The sequence below is a fragment of the Monopterus albus genome, unplaced genomic scaffold (genome assembly GCF_001952655.1).
Source record: "Monopterus albus unplaced genomic scaffold, M_albus_1.0 scaffold53.1, whole genome shotgun sequence".
NCBI lineage: Eukaryota > Metazoa > Chordata > Actinopteri > Synbranchiformes > Synbranchidae > Monopterus > Monopterus albus.
In genome coordinates this window covers 1,158,834-1,174,070 of record NW_018127933.1, presented here as the reverse complement: position 1 = coordinate 1,174,070, position 15,237 = coordinate 1,158,834, and the positions used below count along the sequence as shown (strand labels likewise).

Sequence of the window (15,237 nt, the reverse complement as noted above, 5' to 3'; positions counted from 1 at the left end):
ACTCCACACAGAAAGGTCCCGGGTGGGGCTCGCAAGGTCTAGACCTTACTATTATTATTATTAAAGAGGAACACCCAACAAATCCACCTTTAGTCACCTAACCGCTGACACACATTGTTGGCATTCATTCTGTAAACAGATACCAGTAAAGCCAGTTCTGCTGAGCCGACACTCCTCTACGCTCTTCTCCTGAACACTCCTTTGCTCAGGTTAGGATCAATTAGCTGGATTCCACATTGTCTGCTTTGCCTCAGTCAGGACAAGGGCAAATGTTTCACACAGCTTCATATGTCACACATGCATGTCATCAAACAAAAGCTATAAATGTTGCAGTGAGGCCAGTCTGCTACCTGCTACCTCAAATGGGATAATCTTGTTTACTTTATACCCGGATGCTACATGTCTTCTTGTCTCAGTATCAGATTTCACACAAAATGGGCGATTTAACTGCTGAATTCATAAAATCTAGACTAGATTAACCCTGGGGAGCTAATGACTGTTTAAAACAGTTTTATATTTGTGAAACCTTATATTTAAGCCCAGTTTATTTCTTTAACTGCTAATAGGTATATTTTGACTAGATGCGGAAAAGCAGTGAAATCATACTTTTGAGTGATTTCAAAATAAAGGTTACACAAATCTAAAACTGTTTTCATCTGTCTTTACACTCTCCCTGTTAATCTAGTACAGTTTTCACAAGTCTGGATATGGTGGGAGGAAAGCAGGGAAATCACCTTTTTGTTTCACAGATCCAATACTGTGTTTTAAAGGGAGTTTACCTTCTCCAGGTTAATCCAGACCAAATTCGACATGTCTAAATGTGGGTTTTGATTTAGATCTGATCAGAACTCGTCTGGTTAGGAAAACTTAAATTCCCACATAACTGAGGCCAGCTTCCGCGTCGTAGATTTAACAGTAACAGAACAGGCTTCAACACCTGACACTCTGATTGTAAACTAACATTCTCCCTTAAGATGTTTCTAAAAGCGGCAGCGTTTTAAAAAAATGAAAATGAAAAGTAGATATCCGTAACTAAGCCTTTGAGGAAGTTGCTCTTATAGCGGTGGTGAACAGATGGTGGTCTGAGTGAGCAACTGACTTTACCTGTCCGGTGATGCCGGTGACAACAGCTACCTTCCTCTTCTTCTTCAGCTTTGCGTTCAATTCGGAATGAACGTTAGCGGACTCAGACCCCTGGGCCATCTCCGACCGCCTGGATGTTACAGTCACAGACACACCGATCAACAGAACCGACAAAAAATTGTCTGTATGTTTACAACGCAAGCACTGACCAGCCTCCTCAGCATCCAAACAAGACACCGCTGCAGGTGGAAGACATAGCAGGAAGCAGCGGTCAAATCAACCAATGGAAAAACAGAGCGTAGGCAACTGATCAGCCAATGGGAAAGGAGCAAGGAGGAGCAGCGGAGGAGATTTAATTGAAGAGGGCAAAGTGTCTGAGAAGTCGGGATGCCCCTTTTGCCACAGTGACACCAGCAGGCTGGAGGGAAAAATGCAGCTGTACGTTTTTGTCCATTCTTTCTCTCTTATTTTAACAATTTAAAAATATAAACAGGACACAAGTGCGAGCATACTTAAAGAAGAACAACAACGGAAAATAATTAGAAACACAAATACAAAGAAATGAGAAATATATAATTATTTAACGAGCTTTAAATGAAAAATGAAAACCTGACCTCTCTCCTTTCTTGTAACAACTTCCAGAACATTTCTTTTAGTCAATTTCTAGCAATGACCTATGAAAGCTGTTGTGTTATTTAGGTAAAAGTACAAATTAGTATATATTTGAAAATATATTTGAAGCACAAAACATAATTGTCCATTATACACAATGACACATTTCACATTAATGTGGTTTATATAATTGTTGCAGCTAATCTTACCTACCTTCTGTCCCTATAAATTGAAGCACTTTACATAGTGTTGGGTAGCTTGTGAATCACTGGGGATCAGTGAAGTCTTAATATTATGCTGTATATTCTTGTATTAATTTATTTACATATAATTGTGTATTTACATATTCTTAGCTTTGACACAGAGGGTTAAATAGGCATTTAAAACATTTCTGAATTAATTTTAAGGCAGAATGTTTTTTATAATTACCAGTGCTGCCACAAGCAAGATGTATTCCTGTAACTGTGTGTTTAAATTCTGGTGTGTGTGCCTCAACATCTACACTTGTGGCAGTTTTTAAAGCATTATAAACCTGAATATAAAATGGCTCCATAAACTATGAAATATGCCAACTTTCTGTGTAAATGTGGTTCATTAAACACCCCGATCAAACAACACAGAGGAGGAGGTGTCACTGACACAGACGATAGAACATTGTTCTTATTTTGTGTCACTGCAAGAAAAGCAGAAACTCACTGCAGTGCTTCACTCACAAGAAAACTCTGCATCCTGTCTCACAGATGCATGTGGGATCACTGTTCAAACCCGCAGAAACTTATTTAGTTTTTTCTAACTAAACATATTTTGAGTAACGTTTAAGAGGAAAATTTAGGCTTGAGTGGTTTCACTGTAGAAGTGGCCTGTTTGTAGGCCAAAAAAAATACATTTCAAGGCCATAATTTGATATACTGGCTGCAACAGAAGACTCAGTTTCAGAAGAAGATCCACATTACTCGAGGCACTGTCTCAACAGGAGCAGTCAAACACTCAGAGCAGCTTTTAATCTCTTATTATTTTTGCACATTTGACTGTGTATGACAACATCTGCTGCAGCTGAGAGTGTCAGTAGCTTTGTGAAAGCTATTTCACATAGCTCAACTTCACAGAGAGCACAGCATGATGAGAGCTGTGATTTCATTACAGTCTAAAATAAACATCATACAAGAAGAAAAAAGCAAGTGCCTGGGGACCTGAGAAGCACAGCGGTCTGCTTGTCCTTCCTGCTTGATCAAAAGAGAACAGCACACAGCTCTGTTACACCTCGGGGCTCTTCTTCTTCTCTTGTCCTGCTTGGGTGGCAGGTGTCTCACTGTGTTTCAAGGTATTTGACTTTGGCTGTGTGTCCACTGCTGTGCAAAAAGCTTCATTCTTCACACATGTGGTGTGTGTGGGAACAACAAAGTCCAGTTGAGAGACAAGGAGACAGATGGTCAATCTCACTGAGCTTACAGTTCACCCAGATGTTACACTTTTGTCCTGCAGGAGGATCCAGGGCATTCAGCCTGCCTATGCTGAAGTGTCCAAGAGCAAGACCGAAATGAAGTTCATTTTGGTCTTGCCAATAGAGATGGTTATCTGGTATGTTTATGTGGAAAAGCTCTTTCTTTTCAGTGGAACTTTCTGCTGACTCACCACATCAGGCGATGAAAGAAATGGTATTTTTCTCTCCAAGAATTTCTGCTTTGAACCACAAGATCAGTTATCTACTCATTCCCGCTCTCTCATTAGCCTTACTGTGAACAGAGAGCTGTCTGTTTTTCAAGGTGAACGTTACTGATGGAAATATACTTGAATCTCAGTTGTTAAATGAGGTCTGGATTCACAGCAGCAAGTGATGTTAATGTCTCCAGCTGATCTCTTTCCAGTAATGTTGCATTAAACTCTGGACATCAGATTATTCGTTCAGATAGTTAAACAGAACATATCAGGTCATAATTTAATTATTTGAGACTAAATGCTAGATGAAATTGTATGATTTTTTTTTTGAAAATAACTTTTAAACTGCTAATGCTAGAGGTAGGTTTTCATGGACAAGGAATCATATTAAACTATCACGGGAACATTGCTTTTAGGTGAAATGGCATTATGACACTGAGTACTGTCTCGTTAGTGTTTCATTTCCAATAGTTTTCCATAGACTGCAACAAACTCTCAAAATCATTCATTAGGGTGCATTATTTATTTTTCTTATTTATTCTACATTTACTAATGTCTCATTATGACACAAGAAATTTTGAAAAAGTACCATAAACTCATTAAATGAGTATTTAAAATCACAAAGCTTTTCCATTTCCAAATGGAGCAGACAACAACTGAGTGACAAAATTCCTAAACTTCCCATCACTTTAAAAGGATGAGGCACTAAGTGATACTTTCTGCAATCTGTTGTCAGCTCTCTATCAAGCAGAATGGTACATTTTCACCTGTACATAAGTGAAATCTGCAGAATGTCCCATCTTTAATAAAAGCTTTGCACTTCAAGTACAGTCTGGTGTTGAACCAGTAAATAAGAATCCAATTCAGTCATATACATAAATCACTCATAGGTAGTGTTTTGTGGTTCGTTATGCCTTCATGGAAGGTGAGAAGGTTTCTCCAAACTGCCAAAGCAAAGGCGAGCATGAACACACACAGAGAGCGCGCCAGTCTACACTATTCAGTCACTGAGCTATTCTCACTCTTCAGGGGAAATGGGCGTATGAAACAGTATAGTGTTTTATACATAATAAATTAATGGGGTGTGACTCTGAAATCAAGCTTATGCTCATGAAACAACAGAATATTTCTAAGACTTATAAATTAAAAGAACAAAAAAGGTTCTATTCACAAAATATATGAGCTATAAATAATAGTATTCAGTCCATGTTGTGTTTGCTTAATCATGAAGAACAAGGCCAAAAAGTGCACAAACCAGGGCAATATGACAAACTGAAGACTGTCAGTGGGGAGCATTGATGCTTAGTTGATGCTAAACCTTAGATTTTAAGTTTGTCTTTACATGAGAATGTTGTGGAAGTGATAAGTAATGCAGGCCTTTAGTCTCCAGTATTTTGGATTTAACACTGTGATACAAGTTGTTTTTTTTACCTTACCGGCTACAATAACTAGACACCACAGAGCCAGAGTCTTCACTGGTTCAGTCTGAGGTTTTGTGCAGTTTTTTCCTGCTGGCTTCACACTGTTCAGGTCTGAGCTACTGGCTGTGGAGCTACAGTACAGTGAGCTAACATGAGGATGCATTGCAGAGAGAAGGTATCCAGTAGGTATCCAGTAGCCATACAGACACGGCAGCATTGGTCCAGTGTTGCACTCCAGGGCCCTACGTTGTCAAAAGACATGCTGAGGGCCTGGTGTTGTTTCTAGAGGGGAAACATAAAAACAAATTTGCTTAGGAAGAAGAATAGCTGATTATTTAGAATACATGCTTTAAAGTCAGAAAGAAATGTTTGTTTGTTACCAGTAAGATTAAGGTTATATGGTACCTAGCTTTCTGGAGAAGCAGCATGTGTGCACTTGTTTGTCTGCAGTGAGAGAGGATGAGAGGAATTAGCGCATTGCAGCAAATGACTGTATGATCATTGTTTTAAGCTGCACTTGAAGTGTGCCACAAGAATGGCTATTTCACTGTCGGAATAAATTCAAAATAAATGAATCACATTTATATTTAAGTGGCGCATAAAAACTGAAAGTAAGTCATGAAAAGTTTGAAATCACCTTTGTCCCTTTTCTGTTTGTATATTCATTAAATTTAAAAACTGAATCACAAGTAAAACAAAGGATTTTATATTAATTTATTTTCTAATGTGTTTATATATCGTATTTTATCTAAAGGCTCAATTATCTTTCCATCCATCCATCCATCCATTTTCTATACCGCTTAGTCCCAAACGGAGTCACGGGCATTTATCTTTCTTAGTGGGATTTATTTAATTAAAAAATGTCTGTCTCCAATTTATATACAAGTAAGAATTTAAAACCTCATTGAGTTCCAACCCACACAACAGCAGTGAGGGCTCAGACTGGCCAGTTGTTCCGACCTTCCGCCGTGCACAGGGACAGTTAAGGGGAGCCGTGTGACTGCTCAACAGTTCAGACCACTGCAACACTGTTTAATAGCATTCAAATGCATTCATCTTCAGACATGCACATGGCCTTTAACAGACTTAACGGAGCTCCAGTTTACCTTCTGATTTAATTGATAGTGTAAACTCCGGTCGGACAGCCAGGGGTGTCTGAGGGCCTCTGCAGCGCTCATCCTCCAGCTCTTGCTCTTCACCAGCAGGCGGGTGATGAAGTCTTTGGCCTCCTCAGAGATGTCCGTGAACTCCTCCCCGTCAAAGTTCCACTGACAGGCCAGGATGTTGTTCAGTGTCTCGTTGTCATCATCCCCCAGAAATGGAGACAAACCACTAAGCCTAGACAGAAAGGAGGCAGAGGTCACAGACGCTACTGTGTGTCTTTTTGTATTATTATGTGAATCAGCATCTAATACTTACAGCATGTATGTGATGACGCCAAGACTCCACATGTCTGTGGGGAATGAAACAAACTCATAGTTTATGACTTCAGGAGCTAGAAATTCAGGTGTTCCAAAGTTGACCTTCAGCTTCTCCCTTGGTTTATACCTGTCGGGAACACAGCACCAGAGCCATAAGAGATACATCCAGAGAGTAAAGATGGTAAAGATGAGGTGACAAAGCTGTTAACTGTAAACAGATGATCTGGTTTACCTCCTGGCTAGGCCAAAGTCGATGATTTTGATCTTATTAGTAGCTCTGTTGACACAAAGAATGTTCTCTGGCTGAAGAAGAATGGAAGATAAAGAAGCAAATAAAATTCAGTTAAATTAATTATGAAGAACAATTTCATCAAGTGAAGGTTAAAAACAATACATTTAAAGTTGGGGGATGGAGCACACAGCAGTGAGAAAAGTGGTATATAACTCTATGACAGTGAAGACCCTGAGATGAAGCAGGTTTACCTTAAGGTCAAGGTGTAGAATGTACATTTTGTGCATGTACTGCAGTCCTTCACAGATCTGATGTATAAACAGCACCGTGTCAAGTTCAGTCAGGTTGCAGCTTTCATCAATGATGCGGTCAAACAGCTCCCCTCCCTCCACACTGTGGCACAAAGAGGAGTACACACACAGTTACACCCAGACAAGTCATTGTATCATGCTGCATTAACAAACGAGAATCCAAACTCTACACAGGTGCAGTAGACTTACTATTCCATGACTAGGATGATGTCATAGCGTGACTCGAAGGCGGCATACAGCTGGATGAGGTTGACGTGGTTCAGCTGGTTCATTACATGAATCTCATTCCTCACCACCTCCTGAGAAACGGACAGACAACATAAACAGGTAAACTCCTAGCAAACCACAGAAGCTGGCTACTGCACGGAGTTTTGTCAAGAGTGAGCTGATGGTTTCTAATACTTTCAGAGTAGTAGTGTTGAGTACAGAAGAGCTGTGCCACATACCAGCATAAATCCTCCCATGATAAGAATTTGTCATTTTATGATACTGATGATACAGTATTTGTAATGACGTGTTTGCATTTGCTCCTTAATGCAGTGTCTAACGTGTGTCAATAAACCATGTTTGAGTTCAAGAGCCAGCTCTAATAATATATTCATGCTATAAACATTACAAGCATGGCAGGAGATGGCAATCGCTTGTTAGAAGTCTGAAGAGAAACTAATTTGAAAACAAAAGATTTGTCAATAAAATTCATGTTCTACATATCTTTGTTTTATCTACTTAGTCAGTAGAATCTGTGCTGTGCATCGTCAAATTTCCACTTTGTTTTGGACACTATAATGTCAACTTTAATGCAGATTTGAAAAAAAAGGGAGACAGACGGGTAGGAATTGCCAGCATAGTCAGTTCTGTCACGGATAATCAGAGATAGCAATATGAGCCAACCAAGGATTTGTCCTTGTTTGCTGGGCTTTTAGTCAGCTCTAAACTTTTATCTCAGATAATAGTGTAACCACAAAGCTATGCTGGGACATCTGCCCTCCCTAACATCACTGTGGATGACCCACAGGAAGAAAGACGCGGTGAGGTTGGCCAGTTGCCACATGACTGCACCCTCTGAGCTGTTGATCTGTATCTAATTTACAGTGTAATCCTTTATCATACTTAGCAACGATAAATGTAACTATTACTTAGACCGTACAAGGAAAGTAACTTGTTGCTCTGCATGTGTTCTGTATGTATTCACTGGCCAATCATTGCTGCACCTTCTCTTTCTGGTTCCTGGCTTTGATGATTTTGGCAGCCAGCGTCAGGCCGGATGAGATCTCTATGCATTTGTGCACTTGTCCAAAACGTCCCCTAACGAAAAAAGCAGAAACACACATGAGTCAATGAAGAAACTGGATTTTGAATCAATTAAATACAACTTACAACAACAGCAGTCATGAGAAATAATTGAAGTAACTTAACTTAACTTGTCATTCTAAACAAATGTCATCATACTAAGCTTCCTAAGTCACACAGTAATTGGGGCTCTATACAGTGTGATTATATAAGTCATTTTAAAAATGTGCTTGCATGCTGAGGGATAATCTTCAATTTGACGCAGGATTTAGCACAGGTCCGTTACATCACATAGGCCTGCTGTTTCGCAAACACCCCTTGAGACCCATCTGCCCTTTAGGGGACAATAAAAAGTTCTTGGAAGAAACTATTAGCCATGCCTTCCCAGGGTGTGGAGAAGATTGATGTGTGGATGTGTCTGTGGCTGTAAGTAAAATGAAAACAAACTATTGAGAGCTGATATAAGAACTGGATACTCAATGGTTTCTTTGGCACTCACCCTCCCAGGACTTCATCTCTCTTGATAGTGTAATAGGTGGTTATCTGATGGGGTTTGGGAGTCACAATGCGGTGGTCAAAAGGTGCTAACGGTGGAGGGCTTGAGTCTGAAGTAACAACAGAGTAAATTAAAAAAAGACAAAATGAAGAGCAGTGTAAATATAAAGTGAAGCAGAGACCAAGCAAGAAGCGTCAGTACCCAGAAACAAAGAGGATCAAAATAGTAGCATGCCGTGTCTCATTATCTGCTCTGCCAGCTGTGCCAACCGACACGGCAGAGAACAGACGTGCTGTTATGACACTGGATCTGCTTCTAAGTCTGAGGACCAAAAGGTCAAATGTCACCAGCTAACAACTAAAATGAGACTACATAGAAAGCCTGCTGCACATTCAGCCATCTCGTACAATCATGCACTGCAAAAATGTCTTACCAATAATGAATTCCTTCACTGCTGCATCTCCCTCCTTTTCTTCCTCTTCCACTTCTGTCTTTGCCTTGTCAGATTTGGAGGCCTCTGGTTTGCCCCCCTCCACTGCTTGTCCATCAGCATTTTTCATTTTTCTGTCTTCCACTTTGCTTTTTGGGGGGTCATCCTTCACGTGGTCTTCTCTGTGGACACGATGTTTACTGCAGGTGGCCAGATCACTGACGTCCTCAGAGCTACACACACATGCGCAAAAGACCACACTTTGTTAAATTTATTTTAGATTAAAGCAACTCCAGTGTCAGCAAAGTGATTCTGTAGAAGTACCTCTCCTGTGGTAAATGAGAGGTCTTGGAGACTATGATGACACTTGAGGCTCTTTCTGATTTTGACAACTCTTCTATCTCTTCTTTATGCTGTTCATTCCTGTCATCTTCCACTTTTCTAGATAGTTGTACATCCTCATCTTCTGCGCTTTCCTCCTCTTCCTCTGAGTCCTCAAAGATTTCATCCTTATCTTCCTCTTCTCTCTCCTCGCTTTCGTCCTTCCTCTCCTCTGTCTGGGCAGCAGAGGCATGTGGTCCATCCAGGATCCGTTTGGCCTGTCCTCTGTCCTCCCCCATCTGGACTTCAGCCTCCACATTTGCATGGGAATGCTCAGTGTTCTGCCTGTTGAGCCTTTGCACTTGTTCCTGTAGCACTGGCTCATTCAAGGAGGATGTATCTGAAGAGGGAAAACAAAGCAGATGATTATACAGGAATATTGACACTTTGGACAGTTTATTTCTGTTGCATTGAAGCTTTCGGAGTGTAGCGATCAATGTCTTTTGAAATCTGATGACCCAGGGTGAATCAAATTGACAGCAAGGGGGGAGAATCTTGTACAGTGATGCAATTTGTTAAATCAGTAACAACAGAATGCTACCAAATATGCCACCATTCCATCATAATACTGTGAATATATAGTGTCACTTATTGTTGCATTTTTTTCTCCTTTATGTAAAAGTTTTAAAAATATAAAGCCAGTCTGCACCCCACCAAACTGAAATGGTTTAGTCTAAAATATAAAGCCAGTCTGCACCCCACCAAACTGAACAGGTTTAGTCTTAACTATTAGTTAACAGTGTTAGGGGGATGCTGGCCAACTACTGTGCTTTGGTGTGTTTATTAGCGGGGTGCTCAAGGGGAGTTCACCCCCTTGAGCACCATACAAAATAAAACCGTCACCTGTTTTAGATTACATTAATTATGTTTACATGCTCTTATGAAAAGTTACAATATGAGCATCCAATATATAGCCATAATGAATAAGCTAATAAACAAGATAATCACTTTTATCGGCCAAGGAATACGCCTTCAGTACAGAACCAAAGCAGCCATTTGCATCTGTGAACTCACATACCAATGACAGAGCTTACTGCAAGACACTAGTAGCAACTTTGGCTTCAGCGCCTTGTTGAAAGAGATTTCAACATGCGGACTGGGGGAGCGGGAACTGAACCACCAACTTTCCAGTTGGGGGACAAACATTCCACCTCTGAAGCCACAGCGGCCCCACAACACCCCCAAGCTAAACTTGGTATTTTTGCAGAACTGGCTTTCCACTTTTCTCCCACATTATGAACAATTACAAACAAGCAAAAACATTTATCCTTTACTTCATTAAACAGTTTGACATAGAAAAAAAAGACCATCCAGTATGTTTTTCATATCTGTCATCAAAAAGAATAAATGCTGTGTCAGCTTCTCTGTAAGGTGATGGCCTGTATTGTGTGATTTCCTGTGTGAGCCTGCTGTACCTGATGTGTCCAGGGGCTTCCTCTTCTTCTTCAGGCTCAGTTTAGCTTTATCCTTGTCATCTTTTGTCTTGTAGTAGAAACAGGAAACAAAGATCAAGCATTAAACACTGTAAAATGGGAGTTCAATAACTTATATTCTGGATCCAGAAATGAACTAGATATAAATTATCCTTCATTTTCAGTATTGGTTACGGAGCCAGGAGTCTGAGTTTTGATCGCAATGGCATATTTATACAGTATATACTGGATCTGTCTTTTTGCACAACAGTCAAACAGCAAGCTTGGGTTGTGTTGCTATGGTTGCCTGTGAAACTCTAGTGTGATGCTTTGGGAGAACAGATGTCCTCACCACAAAAATGAGGAAAGGTCACATATCATCTATAGCCGATAACATGCCGCACACACAGAAAACAGTTTCATTCCACACTTTCTCTATACAGTTATCAAAGAATATCCCACTGTATGAAAACAACATCACTGAATGGCACATGGAAACACATGGAAGATCAAATGATCAGATGACGGTTTCCTTGTCATTTCTGACAGAAGTTGTCTATATACTTTTAATCTCTTTACTGAACCACACTGCCATTCCTAAAAACAATCAGTAGAATTCAAGTATGTAAAACTGCACACACACACAGAAACACGGGGCAGCAAAACCTATGAAACATTCCTCGGTACAATGTTCATATCGTTCCATGTATGAAGAATAACAACTGAGATGTATCTACATATGCCAGCACATCTAATCACTCACTGCAGTAATGTCGCCTATTTAGAACAGGCCAGACAAGTGCTCTGGAAGAGACATGGTCTGGATAAGATAACTGGTCTGAACTGAATCATTTACACCTCAGGTAAAAGACAGTCACTGCAGGAGGGAAAATTACTTAACATTACAGAGAGCCACATGTGGAAGTACAGCTGAAGTAATTATAGATTTATGAGAAGGCAAGTCGAAACTAAGAGGAACGAATGGCAGCTTTACATGCAAAGAAGGAAACCTGTTACAATTCATGGAAAAATGTCCTGTTTGTATTTTGCTCTGTTTGCCCACCTATCAACAGTGTCACTGCAAACATGTTCTCTATAAAGAGGATGTCATTTGCGGCCTTTTGTACTGTAATGCAATGTTCGCAATGCAGTTAGAATTCTCACTATGTTGCCATTATGACACAACACATTGGAGCAGAGCTGTTTTGGAAACTCGTGTTACACCTTCCTGAAATCATGGAGATGAAAACAGAAACAGGCTGTGAGATGGAAAACATCTGACGCTGAGGTTGTCTGGGGCTGCGTCTTGCAGGAGAGCGTTGCCTGCGATGCTGTTAAACTTCTCACCTTCTTGTAAGCTTTGTTTGTAGGTTGTTTGAACAGCAGCTCCACCAGCCTGGAGCTCTTCACCACCTCCCCGATGAAGGTGATGACCTGCTGAGTGCCCTCCACCAGCTTCTCCACCCCTTCCAACCTGCGTCCCTGACTCTCCACCCGCTCACTGGCCCTCTCCACTGCCCCACGGAGCTCCCTGCACACCACCTCCACCGCTGACCCACGTCTCCCCTGAAGCTCCTCTTTACGCAGAGAAGCTAAATCCCGACCCATGCCCCTGACGTCCTGGGACAGGCCGTCCAGCCGGGTCAGGACAATCTGCTGCATATTGAGCAAATGCTCCATCTGAGAGCTCAACGAGTCCATTCGGCTCTCAACGCAGAGCAGGGTGGTGTCATGAGGAGGGGAAGAGAATGATGATGAAGAAGAAAAAGCCTGGGATTTTTCTGATCCATTAAGCGAGAGCTTCCTTCCACCAGGCTTCTGACCATGAAGAGGGTTGGGGTCATACACTTTGGCTATAGAGTTGACCAGGCTGGAGCTCATGACTGATTTACAGCAGGCCTCCTGACAAACAGCGAAACCTCACTAATTAAGTCCGTTCACGTTCATGCAGTCCTAATAGAAAGGACAACAAAAATAACATCACCAGACAAAGATACTAGCAGGTAAAAGAGGAACAGAAGTGGAGGGAGAACAGAGCTCTGAGTTTTAAGAATAGCAAATGGCTGTCCTCCAAATGAAAGTGCAGCCCCCTGTGGACGTCAGGAACTGAGAGGCCAGTGATTAGAGCTGAGGGCTCGGGTGTGCAGCTGGCGATTGATGAGGGTTAGAGGGACATGCAATGTGACATTTGAGACACCTCAAAGGCACTTCAGCCAGGTGTCAAAATCCCAAGAATCTGGAACTAAAATGTGACGCAGAGAAAGTAAGACAAACAAACAAAATGTACAGCCAGTAAAAAATCTAATGAGTGAGAGCTCATGAAAGGTTTTGGCAAGTGGAGTAGAAAAGATATACAGTTTATTCAGATTATGCAAAACATGGAACTTATTTCAAATTCTATATGTGGCTTTTATGTTGTCCCACAATTTGAACTGTGGTGCCAAGTGTGAGCACCTGTAATAATGTGCAACCCTCGGTTAGAGACATAGACACTGAAGGCATTTGTGAACCTGGTCTAATGCCACTCATCTCATCTTCTCCTAAGTGACTTGTTTTGACCCAGAAGCCTCAGCAGAACACTGCAAAATTGGCACCAATTCCCAGGGAGGAAAATTTCCCACAAAAAATTCTTCTTTTGAGATTCAAGTCTTTTTACATTATCATTCTGTTTGGGACCAATATTACTGTCTTTCTATATAAGACAGAAATATGAATTACAAGTAAGTGTAAATGTACAGTGTGGCATGGTGTCACAGTGGTTAGCACTGTTGCCTCACAGCAAGAAGTTTACAGGTTCAAGCCCAGGACACCTAAGACCTGTTGATACAAGAGAAGATAACGTGGGAGAGAAAACCTGCTACACGTGTTGCTGCTGAGGATTAACACAACACAGATAATGACCTGACACAAATGCCTGAGACGATGCCTACGAACAGGCAACATTGGAAAAACCTGACCTATTCTCTGCTAGACTTCACAGCTTGTCCAAGTGTGTACGCTGGTGTCCCCAGTAGCTATTTACCATCTAAGGAAAGAAGACACTGAGCAAGTGCAAACAGAGAACAGTACATACTGTGGAAAGACACGTTTCTTCAAAAGTGATCACTGATTATGAAACATTTTCACATTAACTTTGATTGTATAGTAAATACCAGTACACAGAATTTGTTTGGCACTGCACTGCAGCTCATTTCTGCTGGCTAAAGCAGATTTAAAGCTACCTATCACCTCATATCAACATAAAAATGCATTTAACAGAAATGTGTCTTTCCAAAAATAAAGTTTCTGATCATATGTGGAAATTGTTGTGAATGGTATTATCAAAAACATTACTTTTAGCTGACATCAGCCAAACAACTGTGTCTCTATAAGACAAAGGAAGAGCAGGTCTGGATGTTACTGCAAATCGACATATTGCTCTATTTAGAAGGAAATGTTACTGTGTAGTTTTTGCACACTGAGCACCAAAAACTAAATGTCACAACTCTGCAAATCTCAATAAAAGCACAAACTGAAAGATAAACTAAGTCCAACATTTTGTATTGTGTTTTGATTGAAGTGTCCCTTTTATTACTACACAAAGCTTCCCACAAAATATGACACATGAGAAATTAGCAGGGGTCATGCCTCAGACACATCCCTCTAAATAGGAGAAAAAAGTAGAACAAACTGAATATAACCAGAACAACAATGCTGACTTGTGATTTTCTGAAAATCTGCCTGAACTCGCACTTCAGTCATTCTGTCTGGGGCAAGGGTACTTTGTTTTGCCCTAAACTATCAGTATGAGAGTGACTTACTGTATCCATCCTGAAAGCCACAGTCACAGTTGCTGGGAGCATTTAACCTGGTATTCTGCATTTGATTATAGAAACGTGCTGATTTGTGAGTTGTTATTTCTGCAAGTCAAGAACAACTGCTGCATCAGTCTTATCCAAGCTTTTCTCTCACTGAATTTCATGGAGGCTGTTAGCTAGCTGGCTAAGATGACATCCCCATTCCTGATTCAGTGTTCAAAGCTGTGATTCGTCAATTGTTTTTCCAAGCAGGGGAAACATTTGTCACTGGGGACAACAGCAGACATATTTTAATCACTGAGATGCGGGCAGTGATTCAGGTGTCCTAACACAGATAATAATAGATTTGTTGGAGGACATGCCATTCCAGTCCATATTTCATGTTGTTCGCTTCCACCTTGCTATTAAAATAAGTTAATCACAACTCATTGTGTAGAATTGTATTACTACTTATGCCACAACAATTAGACCTGCAGTTTGTAATCAGACAGATGGTTGATAAACCTAGAGACATTTGGATAACTAATAGAATAGATGCTACAGACAGTGATAGTAGGATGGTGGTTGACTACTCTGGGTCTGGTGTTGAGGGTGGTGGGAGGTTTAACTGTACCCCACTGGACAATCTCTGAAATCCTCAGTCAGAAAAGGTCACATGGTGAGATGAGAACCAGTGTGGAATAAGAGCACTGTGT

At 40.8% G+C, this 15,237-nt stretch overlaps 2 protein-coding genes across 3 annotated transcripts in view; both read right to left on the bottom strand.

Moving 5' to 3' along the window:
- Positions 1 to 1,347, bottom strand: part of gmds (GDP-mannose 4,6-dehydratase) — a 153,060-nt gene extending 151,713 nt beyond the window's left edge. Inside the window, exons 1-2 of one of the 2 annotated variants that reach the window (XM_020601959.1) lie at positions 1,293 to 1,342; positions 1,105 to 1,213 (exon numbers count right to left, since the gene is read on the bottom strand). In XM_020601959.1, the coding sequence (XP_020457615.1) occupies positions 1,105 to 1,203 (99 nt within the window). In that variant the 5' untranslated portion in view covers positions 1,204 to 1,213; positions 1,293 to 1,342. Of the gene's footprint in view, positions 1 to 1,104 lie in introns of both variants that reach the window. The other variant, XR_002275110.1, reaches the window with a different exon arrangement.
- Positions 1,348 to 3,922: 2,575 nt separating this feature from the next.
- Positions 3,923 to 15,237, bottom strand: part of mylk4b (myosin light chain kinase family, member 4b) — a 29,994-nt gene continuing 18,679 nt past the window's right edge. Inside the window, exons 3-14 of the mRNA XM_020601943.1 lie at positions 10,749 to 10,815; positions 9,277 to 9,673; positions 8,956 to 9,185; positions 8,526 to 8,631; positions 7,948 to 8,041; positions 6,926 to 7,035; positions 6,677 to 6,818; positions 6,426 to 6,496; positions 6,192 to 6,320; positions 5,879 to 6,110; positions 5,178 to 5,216; positions 3,923 to 5,054 (exon numbers count right to left, since the gene is read on the bottom strand). Coding sequence (XP_020457599.1) covers positions 5,178 to 5,216; positions 5,879 to 6,110; positions 6,192 to 6,320; positions 6,426 to 6,496; positions 6,677 to 6,818; positions 6,926 to 7,035; positions 7,948 to 8,041; positions 8,526 to 8,631; positions 8,956 to 9,185; positions 9,277 to 9,673; positions 10,749 to 10,815 — 1,617 coding nt within the window. The 3' untranslated portion in view covers positions 3,923 to 5,054. The remainder of the gene's footprint in view (positions 5,055 to 5,177; positions 5,217 to 5,878; positions 6,111 to 6,191; positions 6,321 to 6,425; positions 6,497 to 6,676; positions 6,819 to 6,925; positions 7,036 to 7,947; positions 8,042 to 8,525; positions 8,632 to 8,955; positions 9,186 to 9,276; positions 9,674 to 10,748; positions 10,816 to 15,237) is intronic.